Genomic DNA, 23,279 nt, shown 5'->3' on the forward strand with positions numbered 1-23,279 from the left:
TTACTCTAAACTATGTGAGTCGAAACTAGTTTGGTATGTTGGTAATTTCGTTTGAGGATATTTGCCCTCAGGAAATAGAAAAGGGGCTGGACTGTAATGTTATCTTATGATTTGTATGAACGCCTGTAAACTAAAGTGAGTATGCAATGTGGTAGTCTTATTTCATACGAAGTACCTTCCTCTACTTCGTACTAAATTTTCTATTATTATTTCTTTATTTCGAATTATTTAGGTCTAGTTTTTTTTAGTCTTTAAAATTTCCTATACTTACCTATACCTATTTACTATTAATCTTCTTATTTCATGTCTATTCATACATTAGTTCACCCCTTGTACTATTGAGTACATTTTCTTAGCATAATAGACACATTATTATGAGTTTGAAAAACTCAATTATGTCAGGGTGTTTCATTCATGTTTTGGTATGTTTACATATCAATAATATCAACTTTAAAACACACCGAGTCAGTAGCAAGTAGCAATACATCAAGTCGTTATTTCCATGATAACAACTTTTACTTTGACGTGTGAGCGTGTAACCTTTGTCTACCAAAGTTTTCCCACTACACACGACAGTGACGTTAAGTCTCTAAACACACAGAAAGTCTTTCAACTAGGTGTTTTTAATGTAATTTTCAAACCGGTTCAAATTTAGCCAAAGTGTCGCTTCTAGGAGAACTTTTCACGATGCCTCTGTTCACGCGAAAGCCGAAAAAGGACGATCATTTGCTTGACAACAATAACGTGGGTGAGCACAAGTCGAAAATCTACAACGGTACCAAGAGTCCCGCCCCCGTGACAGAAGACAGCAAACCCAAACTCATCTTCCACTGTCAACTTGCCCATGGGAGCCCTACAGGGTTAATATCAGGATTTTAACACAGAATAGTAGCAATACAGTGACGTTAAGTATCTAAACAAGCCTTTCAACTAGGTGTTTTTAATGTAATTTTCAAACCGGTTCAAATTTAGCCAAAGTGTCGCTTCTAGGAGAACTTTTCACGATGTACACACCGAGTCAGTAGCAATACAGTGACGTTAAGTATCTAAACAAGCCTTTCAACTAGGTGTTTTTAATGTAATTTTCAAACCGTTTCAAATTTAGCCAAAGTGTCGCTTCTAGGAGAAATTTTCACGATGCCTCTGTTCACGCGAAAGCCGAAAAAGGACGATCACTTGCTTGACAACAACAATGTGGGTGAGCACAAGTCGAAAATCTACAATGGAACCAAGAGTCCTGCCCCCGTGACAGAAGACAGCAAACCCAAACTCATCTTCCACTGTCAACTTGCCCATGGGAGCCCTACAGGGTTAATATCAGGATTTTCCAACGTGAGGGAGTTGTACCAGAAGATTGCTGAATGCTATGAGTTCCCCGCTGAAGAGGTGAGTGAGGACTTTCGGTAGCTTTTTGGGAAAATTGATGTGGGCATTGGGAGAGACTGTGTGAGAGGGAGAGAATCTGAGAATGAAGGAGAGAGACCGAAAAGAGAAAGAGGTAAATAAAAGATATAGGTACCTAGGTAAGTTTAGTTAAGGGGTGGATATTAGGACAAGTTAACATTTTTAGTGGATGTGCCAAAATATCCGATACAAGCTGTGAAAAAGCGATGTATTCCGTTGCATCCTAGTTAGGTATTAACCAATCTAGTAGGTATTTACCTACCAATTCTCTAAATCCAATAAATTTGTATGGTTTTTCCCTATTAAGAATCCTAGGTAAGAGCTTAGAAACATCACATGATACTTAAGTCTAACTATTGTAGGTACCTACCTACATCCTATATTATGGGATGGACATTGGATTTAAGATTTAACTCGATGCTCATTTGCTCATGTAGAGATTGAGAAATATTAGCATTATTCATCATAGGTATGACATGAGTTTTTTACCTCTCTATAGTTCTATAGAAGGCGTATAATATGGTATATCCGTTTCAGTACATTATGTTTCTTACAATAAGTAGGGTGTCTAGTCGTACCTTGGCCCCCGTTGTACCTTGGTCCCCTGGACTTTTCTGGTAACTGGCGCCACCTATCGGGTCCGAAAATTGATGTGGGCATTAGGAGAGACTGTGTGAGAGGGAGAGAATCTGAGAATGAAGGAGAGAGACCGAAAAGAGAAAGAGGTAAATAAAAGATATACCTAGGTAGGTTTAGGGGTTGGATATTGGGACAAGTTAACATTTTTAGTGGATGTGCCAAAATATCCGATACAAGCTGTGAAAAAGCGATGTATTCCGTTGCATCCTAGTTAGGTATTATTAACCAATCTAGTATTTACCAATAATTCTTTAAATCCAATAAATTTGTATGGTTTTTCCCTATTAAGAATCCTTGGTAAGAGCTTAGCAACATCACATGATAAGTCTAACTATTTTAGGTACCTACCTACCAACATCCTATATTATGGGATGGACATTGGATTTAGGATTTAACTCGATGCCCATGTAGAGATTGAGAAATATTAGCATTATTCATCATATGACATGAGTTTTTTTACCTCTCTATAGTTCTATAGAAGGCGTATAATATGGTATATCCGTTTCAGTACATTATCTTTCTTACAATAAGTATAGGTCTGTCTATGTTTTGAGTAATAATGCTTCTTTCTACTTACAACAATCTGACACAAAAATGTGTTCCATACTGATACATGCTAGAAATCTATGTCATTCGATTTTCTAACTGACAACATCCTGAATTGATCAGTAGAGGAGTTCAAGATCGATCGGACTAATAATGAGTAATAATGCTTCTTTCTACTTACAACAATCTGACACAGAAATGTGTTCCATACTGACACATGCTAGAAATCTATGTCATTCGATTTTCTAACCGACAACATCCTGAATTGATCAGTAGAGGAGTTCAAGATCGATCGGACTAATAATATTGGAGAATTAAAATGGGTACTTTAATTATTCGGAGCTTTGCTTGAGAACTACACTTAACACTTAACACAAGTATCATAGGTACCTACCTACTTATCATTGGACTCTCAAGGTTAAAAAATTCAAAAGTTCAAAACCCTTGGTGTGACTGAGTGTAGTCAAAACTGTGACTTTGTGTAAAAAAGCTCAAGGATTTTCTAAAAAGTCTAAAAGGTGTTAGTTATCTGTATACGATCTATTTATTTATTTTATTACATATTATAGGTACAATTCGGAGCTTTGCTTGAGAACTACACTTAACACAAGTATCATAGGTACTTATCATTGGACTCTCAAGGTTAAAAAATTCAAAAGTTCAAAACCCTTGGTGTGACTGAGTGTAGTCAAAACTGTGACTTTGTGTAAAAAAGCTCAAGGATTTTCTAAAAAGTCTAAAAGGTGTTAGTTATCTGTATACGATCTATTTATTTATTTTATTACATATAGGTACATTAAGGATTGTTAATAAAATGATCTACAATCTACTTACATAATCATAAAATTGTCCTTCTGTCGAAGATACCCTCGTGCTCTGGTCATATGAAGCTGTTGGACTACATAACACAAATAGATGAAACATTTCGCCTGATATACTTATGTACATAATACATAGCATATGTATCTACTCAAGTACCGAATAGCCTTAATGTCCATGACACATTAGACGCCTGTGAAAAATAAATACAGGGCAATGACCTTCCAGAAGTATAGGTACATTAAGGATTGTTAATAAAATGATCTACATAATGATAAAATTGTCCTTCTGTCGAAGATAGGTACCCTCGTGCTCTGGTCATATGAAACTGTTGGACGACATAAGACATAACACAAATAGATGAAACATTTCGCCTGATATACATATGTACATAATACATAGCATAGGTATCTACTCATGTACCGAATAGCCTTAATGTCCATGACACATTAGACGCCTGTGAAAAATAAATACAGGGCAATGACCTTCCAGAAGACATGGATGAATTCAACACACAGAATGACAAATGATTGGAAAACAGCAACACAGGGATATGGTGGGTAATGAATGGTGCCTGGAGAACCTGGTACGAATGTGTTGTACCAGTTCCTGTAGGTTGGTGGAATTTTCAACTTTTGGCGTATCACTTTTCAAGACAAAAAGATTCTAGCCAATTAGTCTGATTTGTCTACAGTACTTCAAAGCCCTAGAAACTAGAAATATCTAGTTGGAACCCCATTTGGGAAGTATGTACCAAGCTATGGAGTTTTCCTTAGGACTTCTTTTTCCATGCGGTCCTCAGTAGTCGGATTTATGTGTCACATGCAACATAAAGATCTGTCCACACACGGCCGTCGATCTATGGTCGATTGATATCGATCGATTAATTATTGTTGTTCGACGGCCATCGACTATGTGTGTGGACACAGCTTAATATTATGTAGATTCAATACTACCAGAGTGTTTGAACCTCCTGTATATGAGTTTAATAAAGAATCTATTGTTTTCATCAGCTCGGGCAACCCTAATGGGTCAATTCTCAATTGATTTCGCAGGAAATTTTATTAATAACTTTTTCATTACGAATGTTGTTTTCTCAGCAGCTACTCGATTGGGTGTTACCATTACCTCATGGACTCCATCAGTGGAGATTCCAAGAGTTTCTTGAGAAGATTATGTAGATAGGTACCATCACCTTTTTACATGATTAACTATACATTCCTTACTTAGCTACATTCCTTACTTAGCTGACAATAACTACCATTTTGATTTGAAAATTACTGATCAGCATTTTCAGGAAGGACTTAATGACAAGATATATCTATTGAAAATTTACTCTAATATTATTTAGTGGAAGTTGACACCTATAAGTCAGTTGTTCATTCTCCTCTGAGGCTGATGATGACTATGTTCTACTCTTATGGATTATAAATGTAGTGTAGGTACGATAAATTTCCCAGTATAAGTGAGTAGTGACTTTCCTCGAATCCTCGTAAAGATAATCCTAATACAGAGCGGTAAAATATTGTATTGCTGAATGATGAAACTTCATTGGATTGAATAAATTTTATTGCATCTCGGAAGGATTTTTGTCAATTTGTCACTTGGTTTTGTCTATACTTTTTCGTCTACGACTACAACGAAGACTAAGGACAAAGACTCTATGGCAGCAAGGACTAAAAATTCTTATAATGTAAAACACCATCCTTTTCAGGAATTACCTAGTGCAAAATAAGAATGCTGAGGGAGTAATTCTAATTTCTACATGCAACTACTTTTTTTGCGACAGGTTGTTTTTTTTTATGAATTTACCAAAGTCAACAAACAACTCGTCGTGGTTTGGAGGTCTTAACCACTGAGGCGGTACATTTTATTTTGAAGGTGTACATTACCCGGTCTATCATTGTTACTAGTTTGTCAATAGCTACTATTTGGGTACCTTCAACTCTTTGTTGAAACAATATGTTTTTTCTAGCTATTGAAAGGAAGAAGGACAAGGATTTTGGAAGCTCCTGTAAAAATTTATTTCGTCCTACAAGTTCAAAGAAGTTAAAAAAAAGTCACAGATGTCAAGGCACTTTCCAAAGGGAATGTCTAATAATAATAATAATAATAATAATAATCAAACAAAATAATAAAAAGAATAAAACACATGAAAGAAATTGCTAGTGCCAATGATTATAATATCCAGCGGGAACTGGTTTTAATTAATAATTAAAATAGCATCAAGGAATCAGTTAAAGATCTATCCATACTAAAACAGTGCTATCTTTATCACTCCATTGTGATCACTTAATATATGTACATTCACCTACCCATATTGATCAGACTGAAAACGGACACTACTATTGGATTAGAAATCCTATTAAAAATCACATCCTCTTATCAATTATCTATTGTTCCAAATAAGAGATAAAGTTCACAATATTATCACACAATATGAGAACCTATTCAATAGCTACGTATACACCTGTTTATTGCATTATTTATCAGTCAGGATGAAATTAATGATCAACTGATAAGTAATTTGATCTCAATATGAACAATAGAGTTTCCTTCCGCATTGGTTAATCGGTTGCAAATTACTACAAGGTATCACAGATCAGTAGACAAAATCCTTTCAGCAGGGAACGTGCACTGTGCAGTAGCCTTCAAAACCGTACAGAACTGAATATTTGTCTCTACATTCTACAGATTCTACACTATCAATCAATAGTTTAGTAAGTAATATACGGGAGCTGTTTTCAACAAAATGTCATCATGGTGTGGATCAGTCCTCTAGTACGCTTTCACTAGCATCATTTGTTATGGTAAAACAATATTCCACATCCCGCCTTAGCAAGCTCATCAAATATGGTCATAACACTATAGCGTCGTCGGTTAAGGTAGGTATCTGGTTCAAAAGATAGATTGTTTAGTTAGAACGCGTGATGGTGGCATGGTTGAATTTATAATTATAACACTTTCTTCTTCATTCAGCCATGTATTCTCTTGGTAGATCTGGAATGTTCTCATCACCAAACCCTTTATATCTCCACATGAGTTTGGTAAAAAAAAAAGAAAAAGAAAATAAATAGATACCTATTGATGTTGAAAATAATGTCATCCGTAAATTGATTAATGATATTGAGGACATTGTTTTTAAGATCATAGCAGCTTACCATGTTGAGGACCTCCCGTATTAATTATAGCTCTTGGGAATCATAAGAATTATTTATGCATTACGTATTGATTTGTTCACTCTTAAATATTATTGTGACAGCTTTTTGTTGATCTTTGAACTTGCTGTGCATATTTCTCTGAAGACATTAGTGATTAGCTGATTAGCCTCTCAATTCTTTGAATTCTTCAATCTCATGTGGAATTGAAAGTTACTTTTATGAGCATGCTCATCATGCCCTCCTGTCTCCAAAATATGTATCGATGATTGTGTCTGAGGTTTGAGAGTGAAGGTTCTTCATTTCTTGCAAATCTTTGTAGCCTTCATGGAAGCTAGGGAAGGAGATTCTCTTCCTCAGTTTTCCCCTCCCCTACCTTCACCTATTTAAATGTATAAGACCACCAGCATATCGGCATACGGTATATGGGTTTATAGCTTCCACTGAAAATCTCACGACATGTCAGTGGGAGCCCCCATTTCATACACTTACCGAGCAGCTGTTAGGCTTGCCATAGAAATTCTATGCTGGAGCCTACTTAGTCAGTAAGTATACCAAACTTTTTTATAAATACCTACATAGGTAACCATTTAATTTATAAATAGGTACCCAGTACCCATAATCCATATACCTACATACCTACCTACAACGCGGCAACGCCGGTAGGTAAATTATTTTTGTTTTTTAGAGAATGGAGGAGTTGCAATTGGGAAAATATTATTAATAAAAGGTCGATTCCCACGAAAAAAGTTATGAAATTTCCAAATATGAGGTCAAAACTCCGAAAAAGTAGCTTTAAAAGGTCGAAAATTCAATTTTTAATTGCCGTGTTCTAATGAAAAAGTTCAGAGTTGTGACGTCAGATTTCACGTCAAAATGCGCAGAAACGCTTGCGCACAAACAAACGAAGCGGGAGTCATTGATCTCGGATGGGGCCTGTTCTTCGTCACTTTCGTTATTGGATCCCTAGGAGTCGTTGTTGGAGGAATGGTATCAGACAAGATCGTAGCCAAGATGGGAATCAAGTCCAGAGTTGCTGTCCTAGCCATTAGTCAGGTACGTATGTCAGTCAAAATATGTATCGATGATTGTGTCTGAGGTTTGAGAGTAAAGGTTCTTCATTTCTTGCAAATCTTTGTAGCCTTCATGGAAGCTAGGGAAGGAGATTCTCTTCCTCAGTTTTCCCCTCCCCTACCTTGGTATCTAGAAGTCGTAGAAGAAAAAGAAAAATTCCGTTGGTCCTCATTTTTCCTGCTCTATGACTTTGAAACATCACAGCGCGACTGATATAATGTCACTGTATAGCTGCTATGGTCTTTGGCAACGAGGGTTTTACTTTTTTCCGGCTGGGGACAAGCTACCCACCTCCACACAAACCTCACCCAGCCAGAGTTCTAAGATTTCTTAGCGGCTCCGGGAAAAGTCAGTAGCAATTGATGGGCTTGATTACCACATTGCATACATAGTTTAATTTTCAGGCGTTCATAAAAATTCAAATTCCCATTTTTATACGGTACCTATTCTGCGGTAGTGCTTTGCTAGTTGCTACTCGTAACTTACTGTGATCTGACCGTTGTTGAACAAACTGAATGATAATTTTCTCATATTTCTACTCAAAAGTATTCAATCATAAGATCCTATAGTACATACCCACTTCTTCCACAAGTAAAGCTGTGTCCACACATAGTCGACGCCGATGGCCGATCAGCGAGGTGAAGAGGTGAATCTATGTTGCCGAGGTAATGTACGGTTTCAGTCGACGTGGAATCGAGTTCTTACGATCAGCGCGACGTCCCTTTATCCACAGATAGTTAAAAAGTTACTGTGATACTATTCGATATATACAAAATTACTTATGGTAAACTTAGTTACCTTACCTTAGAGTACTTAGCATTATTATATGATTAGCCAATTTTATTAATACAAATTTCGTTCTGAATGAAGTTCCATGTTAAATCCACGATCCACCTAATCATCGCTATTATCATACATACGCGTTATGATATTCATGTTATGTCATGTCCGTTCAGAATCATTTCCGATAGAACTGCGATAGTTACCTTACCTTAGAGTACTTAGCATTATTACATGATTAGCCAATTTTATTAATACAAATTTCGTTCTGAATGAAGTTCCATGTTAAATCCACGACCCACCTAATCATCGCTATTATCATACATACGCGTTATGATATTCATGTTATGTCATGTCCGTTCAGAATCATTTCCGATAGAACTGCGCTTCCCAAGCTATTAATTTTACGAGCCCGATAAGATCTAACACGATACCTATGGTTCGTCCATTTGAATATGGCAGCAAGGAGTCATCGACCCAAAATGAAAGAACCAATCAGAATGCGAGAACTCCTTGCAGTTTTGAATGAGAGTACAGGAATTTTTCACTGATGTGTGGTACGTGAGTACCGAATTGGACAGGTATTTCATTCAGAAGGTCATTGCTGACGATAACTAGTAATTTTTGTGTAATATAGATGTGGCAGCTACGATCGTCTTCCATAGAACAATGACAGTTCAGACAATAATGTAGAACTGACCTATCCTAATTCGCGGACACCTATGAATATTTTCATAGCCATAGGCACTTAGACAACATGGTTCTATGCCTCTACCTAGACTCTGATGATGCTATCTACACATGTCTTTGAGAATATGCCTGTAAATCTAATAATATAATAGACTGATGTTGGTATTATAGGTACTTATCGATAACTATTAGGAAGTTATGGACTCATAGCCTACTGATTCTTCTTCTTCTTCCTTCTCCCTTATATCAATTATGTAGGTAATGTAGGTACCTATTTATTATAGGTATGACTTTAACATGGATTGTCTATCGTTTTAAGTTCCATCCATATTTTTCCATAGAACAATGACAGTTCAGACAATAATGTAGAACTGACCTATCCTAATTCCCGGACACCTATGAATATTTTCATAGCCATAGGCACTTAGACAACATGGTTCTATGCCTCTACCTAGACTCTGACTATTATTACCTATAGTTATTTTGATATTCAGAGTTCAATTAGAATTTGATGATGCTATCTACACATGTCTTTGAGAATATGCCTGAAAATCTAATAATATAATGGACTGATGTTGGTTTTATAACTATTAGGAAGTTATGGACTCATGGCCTACTGATTCTTCTTCTTCTTCCTTCTCCCTTATATCAATTATGTAGGTAATGCAGGTACTTATTTATTATAGGTATGACTTTAACATGGATTGTCTATCGTTTTAAGTTCCATCCATATTCTCCTCTCCTTAAAATCCAAACCCACGCACGCCACTCGAACATAAGTCCTTTGATGATAGAAGCTGCAGCACGCTAGTTTCATATACCGACATAGAGGGCCTACTGATTCTTCTTCTTCTTCCTTCTCCCTTGTATCAATTATGTAGGTAATGTAGGTACCTATTTATTATAGGTATGACTTTAACATGGATTGTCTATCGTTTTAAGTTCCATCCATATTCTCCTCTCGTTAAAATCCAAACCCACGCACGCCACTCGAACATAAGTCCTTTGATGATAGAAGCTGCAGCACGCTAGTTTCATATACCGACATAGAGTTTTGCCTTAGCCTTACTTACCAACATCATCGATCATCATTATCATCATCACTTTTTTCCCCTTCAAAAAGCTCAAGTCAAGTAAGTGACCATCAGTTGAAACGTCCAAATTGGCACCTTGGCACATATTTCTCCATCTTAAAATTACTCAATTAAGTACACCAGCGTTTCCCAAACTTTTTTACACGCGGCCCCTTTTCACTTTCCTTTTTTTAATTGTGAAAGCTCCGCGGTCCCTTTACTGTGTTGTGATCTTCCCGAAGGGTCGTGACGTCTTTCACGGCGAGGGGGCCCGTGGACCTCAGTTTGGGAATCACTGAAGTACACAGAAGCTGTGGGTAATCAATAAAGTAGCAGATGAGGTTGAACCATAAAGTGGACCTAACCCTTACCATAATAAAACCGGTCAATTTTACCTCTATTAGTCATAAAGTGTATCTCCGTCATGATGGGACACTATAGGGTCCTTCATGTCATGTGACAACGGAGATAACGTTTTTACATAAACATAACATACCCGAAATGGTGGGTTTCACCAAACTTCTTTTTAGCCTCTAACAGCCTGTTCGCTTAGCAGTTCTGTTAAGCCTATACAAATCAAATGGAACTTAACATGCATTCACTAAAAGCTAGAAGCTTGTTATAGGCTTCTAGTGAATGAAAGAATATTGCTGAAATCCACCCTAAATAATATTTATGTTAGGGAAATATCGCAAATACCTATTATGTAATAAATAAGGTAGGTAAACTGTCTTATTTTCCGGGAAAATGATTTAAAAGAATGAGAATTGGACGAGTGTGAAGCACAATATAAAAAGTATTCAATCATTACATAAACATAACATACCCAAAATGGTGGGTTTCACCAAACTTCTTTTTAGCCTCTAACAGCCTGTTCGCTTAACAGTTCTGTTAAGCCTATGCAAATCAAATGGAACTTAACATGCATTCACTAAAAGCTAGAAGCTTGTTACAGGCTTCTAGTGAATGAAAAAATATTGCTGAAATCCACCCTAAATAATATTTATGTTAGGGAAATAACCCAAATACCTATTATGTAATAAATAAGGTAAACTGTCTTATTTTCCGGGAAAATGATTTAAAAGAATGAGAATTGGACGAGTGTGAAGCACAATATAAAAAGTACCTATTCAATCATTGAAATTGTGTTTTGTTTTACGTACATAGCTAACCATCTACGCCTTGCAGTGTAATAATAGATTCTTAGATTTTACCTGTAGGTAGATACCTACCTACATACATATTAAATTTGTTGGATAATCGTATTTGGAGAAGAGGCAAAGTAAGGAAATATAATAGCTACCTACTCGCTGATAGCAATTTTGGTGATGCTTCAAACCTGAATCTGTGAAAACACTTGTCTAACACGTCAGTGACGAAATATAATAGCTACCTACTCGCTGATAGCAATTTTGGTGATGCTTCAAACCTGAATCTGTGAAAACACTTGTCTAACACGTCAGTGAGAATAATCATACCTAAATACCTAATCTACCTACCAGCCTTAGCAGGTTTAGGTAAGAAGTTAACTATCAAGTAAGTCAGTCAGACCCTAAAGTTTCAAATTGATCGACTACTGAAAAAAGCTCAATATTGCAATCAATAAATTATGTTCGCTCACTTCAAATCATGTCATCAAAGTTAATCAACATCGAGGACCAAAAAACAAATATTACCTACATAAATCTAATAAAAATCAATTCGATCTCCAATTTGCAAGGTTCTTCACTAAATTATTCGATCATCAAATCATGGCAAAAACTCATGCAGATGACTTACCAATAGTAAATTACTTCATGAGTATATATTTATACATACCTAGAAAATGAAGGCGAAATCACAGGTCACAGGGGAAGGACATTATTAAGTATTTTATAGCATAGAATACAGCATAGAACATAGTACTATTCTACGTAGCTAGCTATATGTAGTTACTAGAATGATGGTTCAGGAGTAACTGAGCGTTCTGTGACGTAGACGCAACATATTCGGTTGTGCTGACTAACGCCAATGATAAATTTATTAGTAACTACCTAAATAGGGAAAGCAAAAACCGGTAAACTGAACCCATCCTTAGTCGCCACAAGTGTATACAATTACCTATGCCTAGAGTTTAGACAAGTAATAAGTAACAATAATGTTTATAAAATAATAGCAGTAGAAGAAGAAGAAGAAGAAGAAGAAGAAGAAGAAGAAGAAGACATAAGGAATCATGGACCTCGCTCTAATCGTTTTAACTCTAAATTGAACACTAGAAAAAATCTAATGGAACCTTCTACTAATGAATGTCCCTATTAGAAGAAAACTAGTTGATTAGGCACACACACCTTGATTAAGCAATCACACCTACCTATAAGCTGTCCGTTCAGTTAAAAATATATCATTTTTTAATAGCCACTTATTTCTCAGATTACCCATAACACACCTAATCAGAACATTAGGTACAAATAGATACATGCCTAGGATATGTAATTTGTTTTAGAGGTGAACGCGTAAATGCTAGTGGCAGGGATTTTTTTCTCAATTTGGAGACAATCTACTCGCCTTCCCAACCAGAATGATTTGGTCTGGGAAAAGGCGGCACGAGACTGGCCTGATGGTCACCCATCCGGGTACTAACCTCGTGCAACACTTTTAATTTGAGTGATCCGTTGGGAGCTGGCAACAATCAACATGCTATCGCGACAAAAAAACATGCCATGCATTGTTAAAGTGTGTCCAAAAATGGTCGACTGGCCGCCGGCCGTCGCGTCGATCGACCAGGTGACCCTATGTTGTCGAGTCTGTGTGGACGGTTCGATCGATGGTAATCGACGGCCGGTCGACTATGTCTGGACGCACACTTGAAGCGCAAAAAGGTAATAATACCTAATAATAAAAAGTTTCTTAAAATTAAACAAATCTACTTCTTCCCGAATGTTTCAGCTGAGATGTGGTTCGGAATTCTGTTCGCCATCTTGGTCGAAATCGTTCCCCTGGCGGTCCGATCCACCACTGTCGGCGTCTTCCTATTCGTCATGAACAATGTTGGTGGCAATCTGCCCATCCTGGTGGAACCCCTGAGAAAAGCTACCTCTTACAAACACTCTCTGGCCGTATTCTATGCTGTGTGGAGGAGATGAGGAAAATCAAAGGAAATGTAGGAAAGAAAATTAATGAAAAGATCAAGGCTGTCCTTGAAAGAAACTGTGACTGGCAGGATGTGAAAAAGATCTCAAACATACATTCTGGACAGCAGCAGGACTTTGACAAGGAAGGATGGACTATTCAAGCTGGCCGTGTTCTATGCTGGAGCCTACTTAGTCAGTAAGTATACCAAACTTTTGTTTTATTTTATAAATTCCTACATAGGTAACCCTCTATTTTATAAATAGGTACCCAGTACCCATATACCTACCTACAACGCGGCAACGCAGGTAGGTAAATTATTTTTGTTTTATAGAGAATGGAGGAGTTGCAATTGGGAAAATAGGTATTATTAATAAAAGGTCGATTCCCACGAAAAAAGTTATGAAATATCCAAATACCTATGAGGTCAAAACAGTACCTAGTAGGTAGGTAGGTACGTCCTATCTAGAGATACGCATATTACAGAAGTGTTTACCATTAGGGTTTCCAAATTTTCATACCTTTATTTTATCCTCAAAGAGCTAGATAAGTACATATTATACGTATTACGTACCTATAGTAAAAGATAGTAGGTACATAGGTACCACAAATTTTCAGTTTAACATTTAGTTACTTGTATCGAGATAATAATATTACTATTATGGATGGCCATATTATACGTACCTATAGTACGAGATAGTAGGTACATAGGTACCACAAATTTTCAGTTTAACATTTAGTTAGTTGTATCGAGATAATAATATTACTATTATGGATGGCTCTTTGACAAAGGGGTCATTTCAAATCCTTAGACCAATTTGTTCATCATTTAGTTGATAGGTAGGCTGTACTTTGTACCTATAGGTACTTGCATTACGTATTGATTTGTTCACTCTTGAATATTATTGTGACAGCTTTTTGTTGATCTTTGAACTTGCTGTGCATATTTCTCTGACGACATTAGTGATTAGATAGAATCTCAATTCTTTGAATTCTTCAATCTCATGTGGAATTGAAAGTTACTTTTATGAGCATGCTCATCATGCCCTCCTGTCTCTTGTAGGACATTACTAAATAGACAACACGACTAATCATGAAAACTCCATTATTGTTTTGAATATTATAGGATAGTATGTTTGGATCATCATGGTCTTCATTTCTTCAATCATTGTCTTCAATGAGTAAGTATACAAATCAACTTGTTGAGGTTTGCGTATCTCTGCTGAGTATCTGGAAGTATTACGAAAGACTACCCACCTCTCAATTCTTTGAATTCTCCAATCTCATGTGGTATTGAAAGTTACTTTTATGAGCATGCTCATCATGCCCTCCTGTCTTGATGATAAATTGATAATGTATGTATGTAGCTGTCATCTGGGGAATTTATGTTCTTTTTCATCACTTGGGAGTCCATTTGTAATATTATGTAGTATACAAATCAACTTGTTGAGGTTTGCGTATCTCTGCTGAGTGTCTGGAAGTATTACGAAAGACTACCCATCCATGAAATATTATGCTTTGTATGATTTGTGATTTCGTAATAAAATAATGTAGTTTTTGTCTTGGTTAAGTAATGCTAATATTCAGTGCCACATGATTCTTGATTAAATCTTTGATAGACTAGTTAGCACTGTTTATTACAGCAGTATATCTTGTAGGACATTACTAAATAGACAACACGACTAATCATGAAAACTCCATTATTGTTTTGAATATTATAGGATAGTATGTTTGGATCATCATGGTCTTCATTTCTTCAATCATTGTTATCATTGTCTTCAATGAGTATACAAATCAACTTGTTGAGGTTTGCGTATCTCTGCTGAGTATCTGGAAGTATTACGAAAGACTACCCATCCATGAAATATTATGCTTTGTATGATTTGTGATTTCGTAATAAAATAATGTAGTTTTTGTTCGTAAATATTTATTAATTTAGTATCGTATGTAGGTATGTAGCTTTATTGAAATATGTAGGTAATTTTGAACATGATTATTACTTACAACTTACTCTCGCATCTTCATAGAAGTAGAAGCACTGGTTTCTCTTCAATTTCTAAACACATACCTACCTAAATACCTAGCTATCTACTGCCTATGTAACTTTATATAGGTTCAACGAGAGAAATACATACCTAGACATCACAGATTTACTCTAAACTATGTGAGTCGAAACTAGTTTTGGACTTGCGTCCCAATTTTACCTCTGTCATTTGAAGCTTATTGGTACCTAGCTACTTAAGGTATGTTTAGAAAATAAACAAAGAAACGGTAAAACTCAAATACCTAAGCAGGTCGTCAAGTAATTTCTAGTTATAATCACAAAACATCTATTCCTCTATCCACAGTGGTGTTTTAGAAGTAAGTTGGTGTTTCATTTTGTTAACTACCTAAAGAAGTTGAATCTGACCTGTCAAAGAAGCTGATTCTTCAAATGGACTAATTTGATTTGTTGCTTATTCTTATTTTTACGCGTCACTCATCTATCGAGAAGGTACCAGTACTCAGAACGATACTAAAGTCAAAATGGAATCAGATGAGTGAGCTTTTATGGTCAAACCATTTCAAAAACACATGTCTACCTATGAGAAAGGGTTCTCACACTTGAATACGGTAGATATTGAAAGAGATAATGAGGATCCAATATAGATATACCTATGTTTATTACGAGGAAACGTATTATTTGTTATATCATTTCTGCCACCAGGCAATAACAAATTGATGTTATGAGTTTTACTGTCAAAATCAATAAAGTCAGAAGGTGTAACTCTATTCCGTCAGGAACATCAAGTTTAAAGAGAAAGTCTCCGCTGTGTGGCGTTTTGTACAAGAACTAGAGAAGTCTGGATTCTGGATTGAGGCTATATAAAGATAATGATGTTGATTTAAGGTACCTATGCCGGTGTTAGAGATACAGGTGATTACGCAATGAGAAGGCAGTAACATCTCATGCAAACACGCGTATTAGGCATAATATACAAGAAATTAGAAACCCATCGTGTCAAGATAAAGCGGAAACAAATTTTACAAAATTGAATTCATAATTTTTTTAACCTCTGCACAGAGTGCATAGTTGAACTCCATTGGTAACCCGTCTTGAATTCAGCAAATAATAAATTAATGATTTTATTGGGCTCTTATAAATCAGAATAGGGAGAACCAATATCTCTTCCAAACAGAATCGTAGATACGAGTATGTAGGTACATTATATAATTTTATTAGATTTAGCCCTTAAATACAGGTGCCTATCAGTCATATTCATAATTTTCAGCTGTCATACTCATGGTATGTTGGGAATCGTGTAGTGAACAATCATCATATTTCACAACTCATGGTCAGTATTTAGTTGAGCATCCCTCTAATAAGGATTTTTACAAAACTCCAACAATCTGAAGTTTTTATCAAATGGAGATTGAATCCCCATTTGAGTTCTAAAATTTGGGACTTGGGCAAAATATGGACCGTTCCTAGAACGCGAAAGCACTAGTTTCATCATACGGTAGGTAAGCATGTGCCTTCATAAGCAGCAGAATTCTAAAAGAGGTGCGAGGCAGGTATTTTGATCAGATTCAAATCAATTCATAATAATAATAATCTGATGAATACAGAGATAAGGCAATATTACAATCAGCTAATCAATACAGTCAAGTAACATTCTGGTGAAGCCTTCAATAATTTAACCCCTTTATGTACATAGGTGCTGTATGAAGTCACATACCTAGTTCTCGTTCATCTGATATTGAAAATGGTAAATCACTTTTCAACACAAAAAGATTCTAGCCAAGTAGTCTGATTTGTCTACAGACTCTACAGTACTTCAAAGCCCTAGAAACTAGAAATATCTAGTTGGAACCCGATTAGGGAAGTAGGTACCTACCAAGCTATGGAGTTTTCCTTAGGACTTTTTTTTCCATGCGGTCCTCAGTAGTCGGATTTATGTGTCACATGCAACATAAAGATCTGTCCACACACGGCCGTCGATCTATGGTCGATTGATATCGATCGATTAATTATTATTGTTCGACGGCCATCGACTATGTGTATGGACACAGCTTAATATTATGTAGATTCAATACTACCAGAGTGTTTGAACCTCCTGTATACGAGTTTAATAAAGAAAACATTGTTTTCATCAGCTCGGGCAACCCTAATGGGTCAATAATTCTCAATTGATTTCGCAGGAAATTTTATTAATAACTTTTTCATTACGAATGTTGTTTTCTCAGCAGCTACTCGATTGGGTGTTACCATTACCTCATGGACTCCATCAGTGGAGATTCCAAGAGTTTCTTGAGGAGATGATTTGGTAGATACAATCACCTTTTTACACGATTCCCTACATTCCTTACTTAGCTAATATCTACCCATCGTTCTAATTTGGAAATTACGGATCAGCACTTTTGAGTGCATAATGATAAGATATTTATATCTATTGAAAATTTACTCATACTTAGTAAAAGGTGACACCTATAAGTCAGTTGTTGATTCTCCTCTGAGGCTGATGATGACTATGTTCTACTCTTATGGATTATAAATGTAGTGTACGATGAATTTCCCAGTATAAGTGAGTAGTGAGTTTCCTCGAATTCTCGTAAGAATAATCCTAATACAGAGCGGTAAAATATTTTATTTGCTGAATGATGAAACTTCATTGGATTGAATAAATTTTATTGCATCTCGGAAGGATTTTTGTCAATTTGTCAGTTGGTATTGTCTATACTTTTTCGTCTACGACTACAACGAAGACTAAGGACAAAGACTCTATGGCAGCAAGGACTAAAAATTCTTATAATGTAAAACACCATCCTTTTCAGGAATTACCTAGTGCAAAATAAGAATGCTGAGGGAGTAATTCTAATTTCTACATGCAACTACTTTTTTTGCGACAGGTTGTTTAGTATTGGGAAATAGTGGATATTTCAAAACCCCTTCACTGTTCCGTACTGAAAATAGGTACGATAAATTTCCCAGTATAAGTGAGTAGTGACTTTCCTCGAATCCTCGTAAAGATAATCCTAATACAGAGCGGTAAAATATTGTATTGCTGAATGATGAAACTTCATTGGATTGAATAAATTTTATTGCATCTCGGAAGGATTTTTGTCAATTTGTCACTTGGTTTTGTCTATACTTTTTCGTCTACGACTACAACGAAGACTAAGGACAAAGACTCTATGGCAGCAAGGACTAAAAATTCTTATAATGTAAAACACCATCCTTTTCAGGAATTACCTAGTGCAAAATAAGAATGCTGAGGGAGTAATTCTAATTTCTACATGCAACTACTTTTTTTGCGACAGGTTGTTTAGTATTGGGAAATAGTGGATATTTCAAAACCCCTTCACTGTTCCGTACTGAAAATAATTTTATTTTAAAACCATACATCGAATGCACATGACCTTCCTACCTAGACATGGTCTAAAATTGCTGCGGAACCTAAGCCCGTACAACTTCGTACAAGTTGTGATTTTTATTTTCACTTCACTCACCATCAACATTCGAAACGAACAGACAGAATCAAGTTTGCCGGGAGGCGCTTGATTTGAGTTGAAAAATCATTTCTTCTGCCATTTCTCTTCAATTTTAAGCAAATACAAAGATCACACTAAGAAACACAAAAAGAAGTCAGTTTCCAGCTGCAAGTCTAAATAGGATAAATACCTTCATGATATTAAAGGAGTATCCTACATACAGCTAGATTAGTTAGATACTAACAGCTAGATTAGTTAGATACTAACAGCTAGATTAGTTTGATAGCTTGATGCCGGGGGATGCGGAAAATTCAAAATCAAGTTACTGCTACAACACGTTAGATTCCTAGCTGCAACAAATTAGTACCTACTAGCTATTTGCAGACCAAAAACTCTTCTCTTCTGAGACTTCTGCTTATCTCCTTTCTCTCAGAGGAAGTCTTCTCAATCTTCTCATCATAGGTAGCCACTAGAAAAGTTCCAACACATGCTAGATTTCTAGCTACAACAAATTAGTACCTACTAGCTATTTGCAGACCAAAAACTCTTCTCTCCTGAGACTTCTGCTTATCTCCTTTCTCTCAGAGGAAGTCTTCTCAATCTTCTCATCATAGGTAGCCACTAGAAAAGTTCCAACACATGCACCAGCTCTTATCTTGGGTGTCAATTCTGTATAGGCGTCCAATATATTGGTACTAAATGTCTAATTGTCTATTTAGACACTATTAAAATGTCTATGTACCTACTACATGAGCAATAAATTAGGTATATTATAAATAGTTATATAACTATAACTACATTATGTACCTAATAATAAAATTATCTAGGTATTTCACTAGTCTTGGCACTGCAAAATGAAGAAACCTCATTGTTCTTAGTGTTCTTACATAAGAAACGAAACGCCAATTGTGATTTGCCGTACATTGCTACACTTTACAAGTTTATACCTACAAAACGTACGGAAACCTTCAAGCTTATTGTAAGGTTTCTTGAGATATTTTCACTGAAGTTAGGTCATACCTATACGATATTGTGAACGTAATATCTAGGAGTGTCCATATGACGTCATCATGAAAATCAATGCTTGGTACCTACCGACTGTATGCTAAATTGCTTCATTCATATACTCATAGTGCTATTACTTTAGTAGAATTTTCCTATTGCCAAACTACAGGCACGTGGGAGAGAACCAGTGATGCTAAAAATAAAGGTGTGTGCTTGTGATCAGAATCTTTTGTACAAGACTAAATCATATGACATAATATGTTACCCTACTGATCCCTGAATTGCACAACATTCTTATTGTTTTTCACTCTTCTCCTTCAAACATTGCTGTCTCTTTTATGAATTTTCCCAATCTCCTGGAACGGGTGTCAACGCATAATTCATCGGTATCCATAAAAATAGGTAGAATCGGATTCCATTTCGTCTATAGTTCTATCTACCTATCTAGAAATATTATTCCACTATTTCCGCGGATCATTGTTCCCTGAATTTCTTCTTAAATGTTTTAACCTCGAGACTTGGAGCAAACCATTACAAATCACACAATTGGACTGTACGTACTCTCTTACGCCAGCGGATGCACCAATAATTCCTTCTTTTCAAATAAAGAACATCTTTTCGCACTGAAATGTTCAATGCTCCACTTTGTACTGAAACATTCACCTTGTGATAACCTTCACTTAGGGTGTTGGATAACAGCTGACTACTCATTGAGTGCTCTTCAGTTCAGCATCTCAAGTCTTCACACTAGAGATCATTATTAGTATCATCCACTGGAACCTGTGTTAAATTCTGATCCTTCTGTGTCTGTATTAGGTATTTGGTGAATTCCTAATCATTTTCGTAAAATGCTGAGGTAGTTATTTCTAATTTCTACATTCTAAAACTTGTTAAGGTTAAGGTTGAGAAATAGTGGAGATTCCAAAACTCCTTCGTTGTTCTTCACTGAAAATCAGTGGAGATGTCAAAACCACCTCTTCTTTCCAACACATGCACCAGTCTCTGTTAGCCCGCGGGCGAGGCGTCTCCACTACTTCCTTATCATCGTGTCCCAATGTCCATTGTAATGGTCGCGGAATCTAGTTCAGTGTTACGTGAGGTGGAGAGATTTGCACAGTGGACTTGGCTTAGAGCTTATCCCAGCAGAGAAATGAGACCACGCTTTGAGAAACCGGAAGATCAAGGCTTGGAATGGGAAGTATAGGGTGTGCTTCAGATCGTGAGTGTGTGATTCAAGAATATTATTGTACCTGGGAACCTGGGTCAATCATACCCGAATATTATAATAAGTACCGAGAGACTAAAAAATGACATGTAGATTTACAGAAGCGGCTATATTTTAGGCATTAGTCTTCTACATCGTAGGTACATACAAATTAGAAGTTTCGAAAATACAGAAAAGTGAAAAATGACAAAAAGATTAAAGACAAAGGTGTAAGAAAGAAGAAGAAGAAAAAGAAGAAGAAGAAGAAGGAGAGAGAATAGAGATTAGCAGATTAGTGGGATGGAAGTGACTCAAACCCAGGCAGTTAACAGTCCAACAGTTCAAACAGTTATAAAGTAGGTACAAACATCAAAAGAAATCAGTTCGATATGTGATTGAAAAGTAGAATCAATCAGAAATCAACTGAGTTGTAAATGGTACTGTGGAATGTAATTAGTGTTATTTACTGAGTATGGGTACATGTCTAGATTTATAGCTGGAACTCAATTCCACTAGTAGCCAAACATCAGGCCAAAGATGATAAAAGTAAATGTGTGCTTGTGATCAGAATCTTTCGTACAAGACTAAATCATATGACATAATATGTTACCCTACTCATCCCTGAATTGCACACCATTCTTATTGTTTTTCACTCTTCTCCTTCAAACATTGCTGTCTCTTTTATGAATTTTCCCAATCTCCTGGAACGGGTGTCAACGCATCGGTGTTTAAGAAGTAAGTTGGTGTTTCATTTTGTTAACTATACCTAAAGAGGTTGAATCTGACCTGTCAAAGAAGCTGATTCTTCAAATGGACTAATTTGATTTGTTGCTTATTCTCATTTTGACGCGTCATTCATCTATCGATAGCAGTATAGTGTTTATAGTATTCAGCGGTGTTTAAGAAGTAAGTTGGTGTTTCATTTTGTTAACTACCTAAAGAGGTTAAATCTGACCTGTCAAAGAAGCTGATTCTTCAAATGGACTAATTTGATTTGTTGCTTATTCTCATTTTGACGCGTCATTCATCTATCGAGAAGGTACCATCACTCAGAACGATACTAAAGTCAAAATGGAATCAGATGAGTGAGCTTTTATGGTCAAACCGTTTCAAAAACATATGCCTACCTATGAGAAAGGGTTCTCACACTTGAATAGGTACGGTAGATATTGAAAGAGATAAAGAGGATCCAATATACCTATGTTTATTACGAGGAAACGTATTATTTGTTATATCATTTCTGCCACCAGGCAATAACAAATTGATGTTATGAGTTTTACATTATGCCTACCTATGAGAAAGGGTTCTCACACTTGAATAGGTACGGTAGATATTGAAAGAGATAAAGAGGATCCAATATAGGTATACCTATGTTTATTACGAGGAAACGTATTATTTGTTATATCATTTCTGCCACCAGGCAATAACAAATTGATGTTATGAGTTTTACTTCGTACAGTAAGGTAAATAGGTATCTACTTAGTGTACTTACTCAGCAGAATTTACAACTAAATTAGCCTCGGACGACTCGGTTGGTATAAATACCTACCTACTTGCTATGAAACTCATGATAAATGTCATAGGTACTTGTCATAAACACTATTACGAAGATTCATAACTACCTTGCAATCTATCACACTGATGATGAGAAAGTCTCCGCTGTGTAGCGTTTTGTACAAGAACTACAGAAGTCTGGATTCTGGATTGAGGCTATATAAAGATAATGATGTTGATATAAGGTATGCCGGTGTTAGAGATACAGGTGATTACGCAATGAGAAGGCAGTAACATCTCATGCAAACACGCGTATTAGGCATAATATACAAGAAATTAGAAACCCATCGTGTCAAGATAAAGCGGAAACAAATTTTAAAAAATTGAATTCATAATTTTTTTAACCTCTGCACAGAGTGCATAGTTGAACTCCATTGGTAACCCGTCTTGAATTCAGCAAATAATAACAAACCCATCGTGTCAAGATAAAGCGGAAACAAATTTTACAAAATTGAATTCATAATTTTTTTAACCTCTGCACAGAGTGCATAGTTGAACTCCATTGGTAACCCGTCTTGAATTCAGCAAATAATAAATTAATGATTTTATTGGGCTCTTATAAATCAGAATAGGGAGAACCAATATCTCTTCCAAACAGAATCGTAGATACGAGTATGTAGGTACATTATATAATTTTATTAGATTTAGCCCTTAAATACAGGTGCCTATCAGTCATATTCATAATTTTCAGCTGTCATACTCATGGTATGTTGGGAATCAACCAATATCTCTTCCAAATAGAATCGTAGATAC

The 23,279-nt window shown here is 36.1% G+C and overlaps 1 protein-coding gene across 5 annotated transcripts in view; it reads left to right on the forward strand.

Moving 5' to 3' along the window:
• The first annotated feature begins 441 nt into the window (after positions 1–441).
• Positions 442–23,279, forward strand: part of LOC103524790 (PDZ domain-containing protein GIPC3) — a 47,339-nt gene continuing 24,501 nt past the window's right edge. For 2 of the 5 annotated variants that reach the window (XM_026820083.1, XM_026820085.1), the window contains exon 1: positions 1,031–1,386. In XM_026820083.1, the coding sequence (XP_026675884.1) occupies positions 1,138–1,386 (249 nt within the window). In that variant the 5' untranslated portion in view covers positions 1,031–1,137. Of the gene's footprint in view, positions 861–1,030; positions 1,387–23,279 lie in introns of those variants that run through there. The other 3 variants (XM_026820084.1, XM_026820086.1, XM_008489823.3) reach the window with 3 other exon arrangements.

The sequence above is a fragment of the Diaphorina citri genome, unplaced genomic scaffold, assembly GCF_000475195.1.
Source record: "Diaphorina citri unplaced genomic scaffold, Diaci psyllid genome assembly version 1.1 scaffold120, whole genome shotgun sequence".
In the NCBI taxonomy this organism is placed as follows: domain Eukaryota; kingdom Metazoa; phylum Arthropoda; class Insecta; order Hemiptera; family Psyllidae; genus Diaphorina; species Diaphorina citri.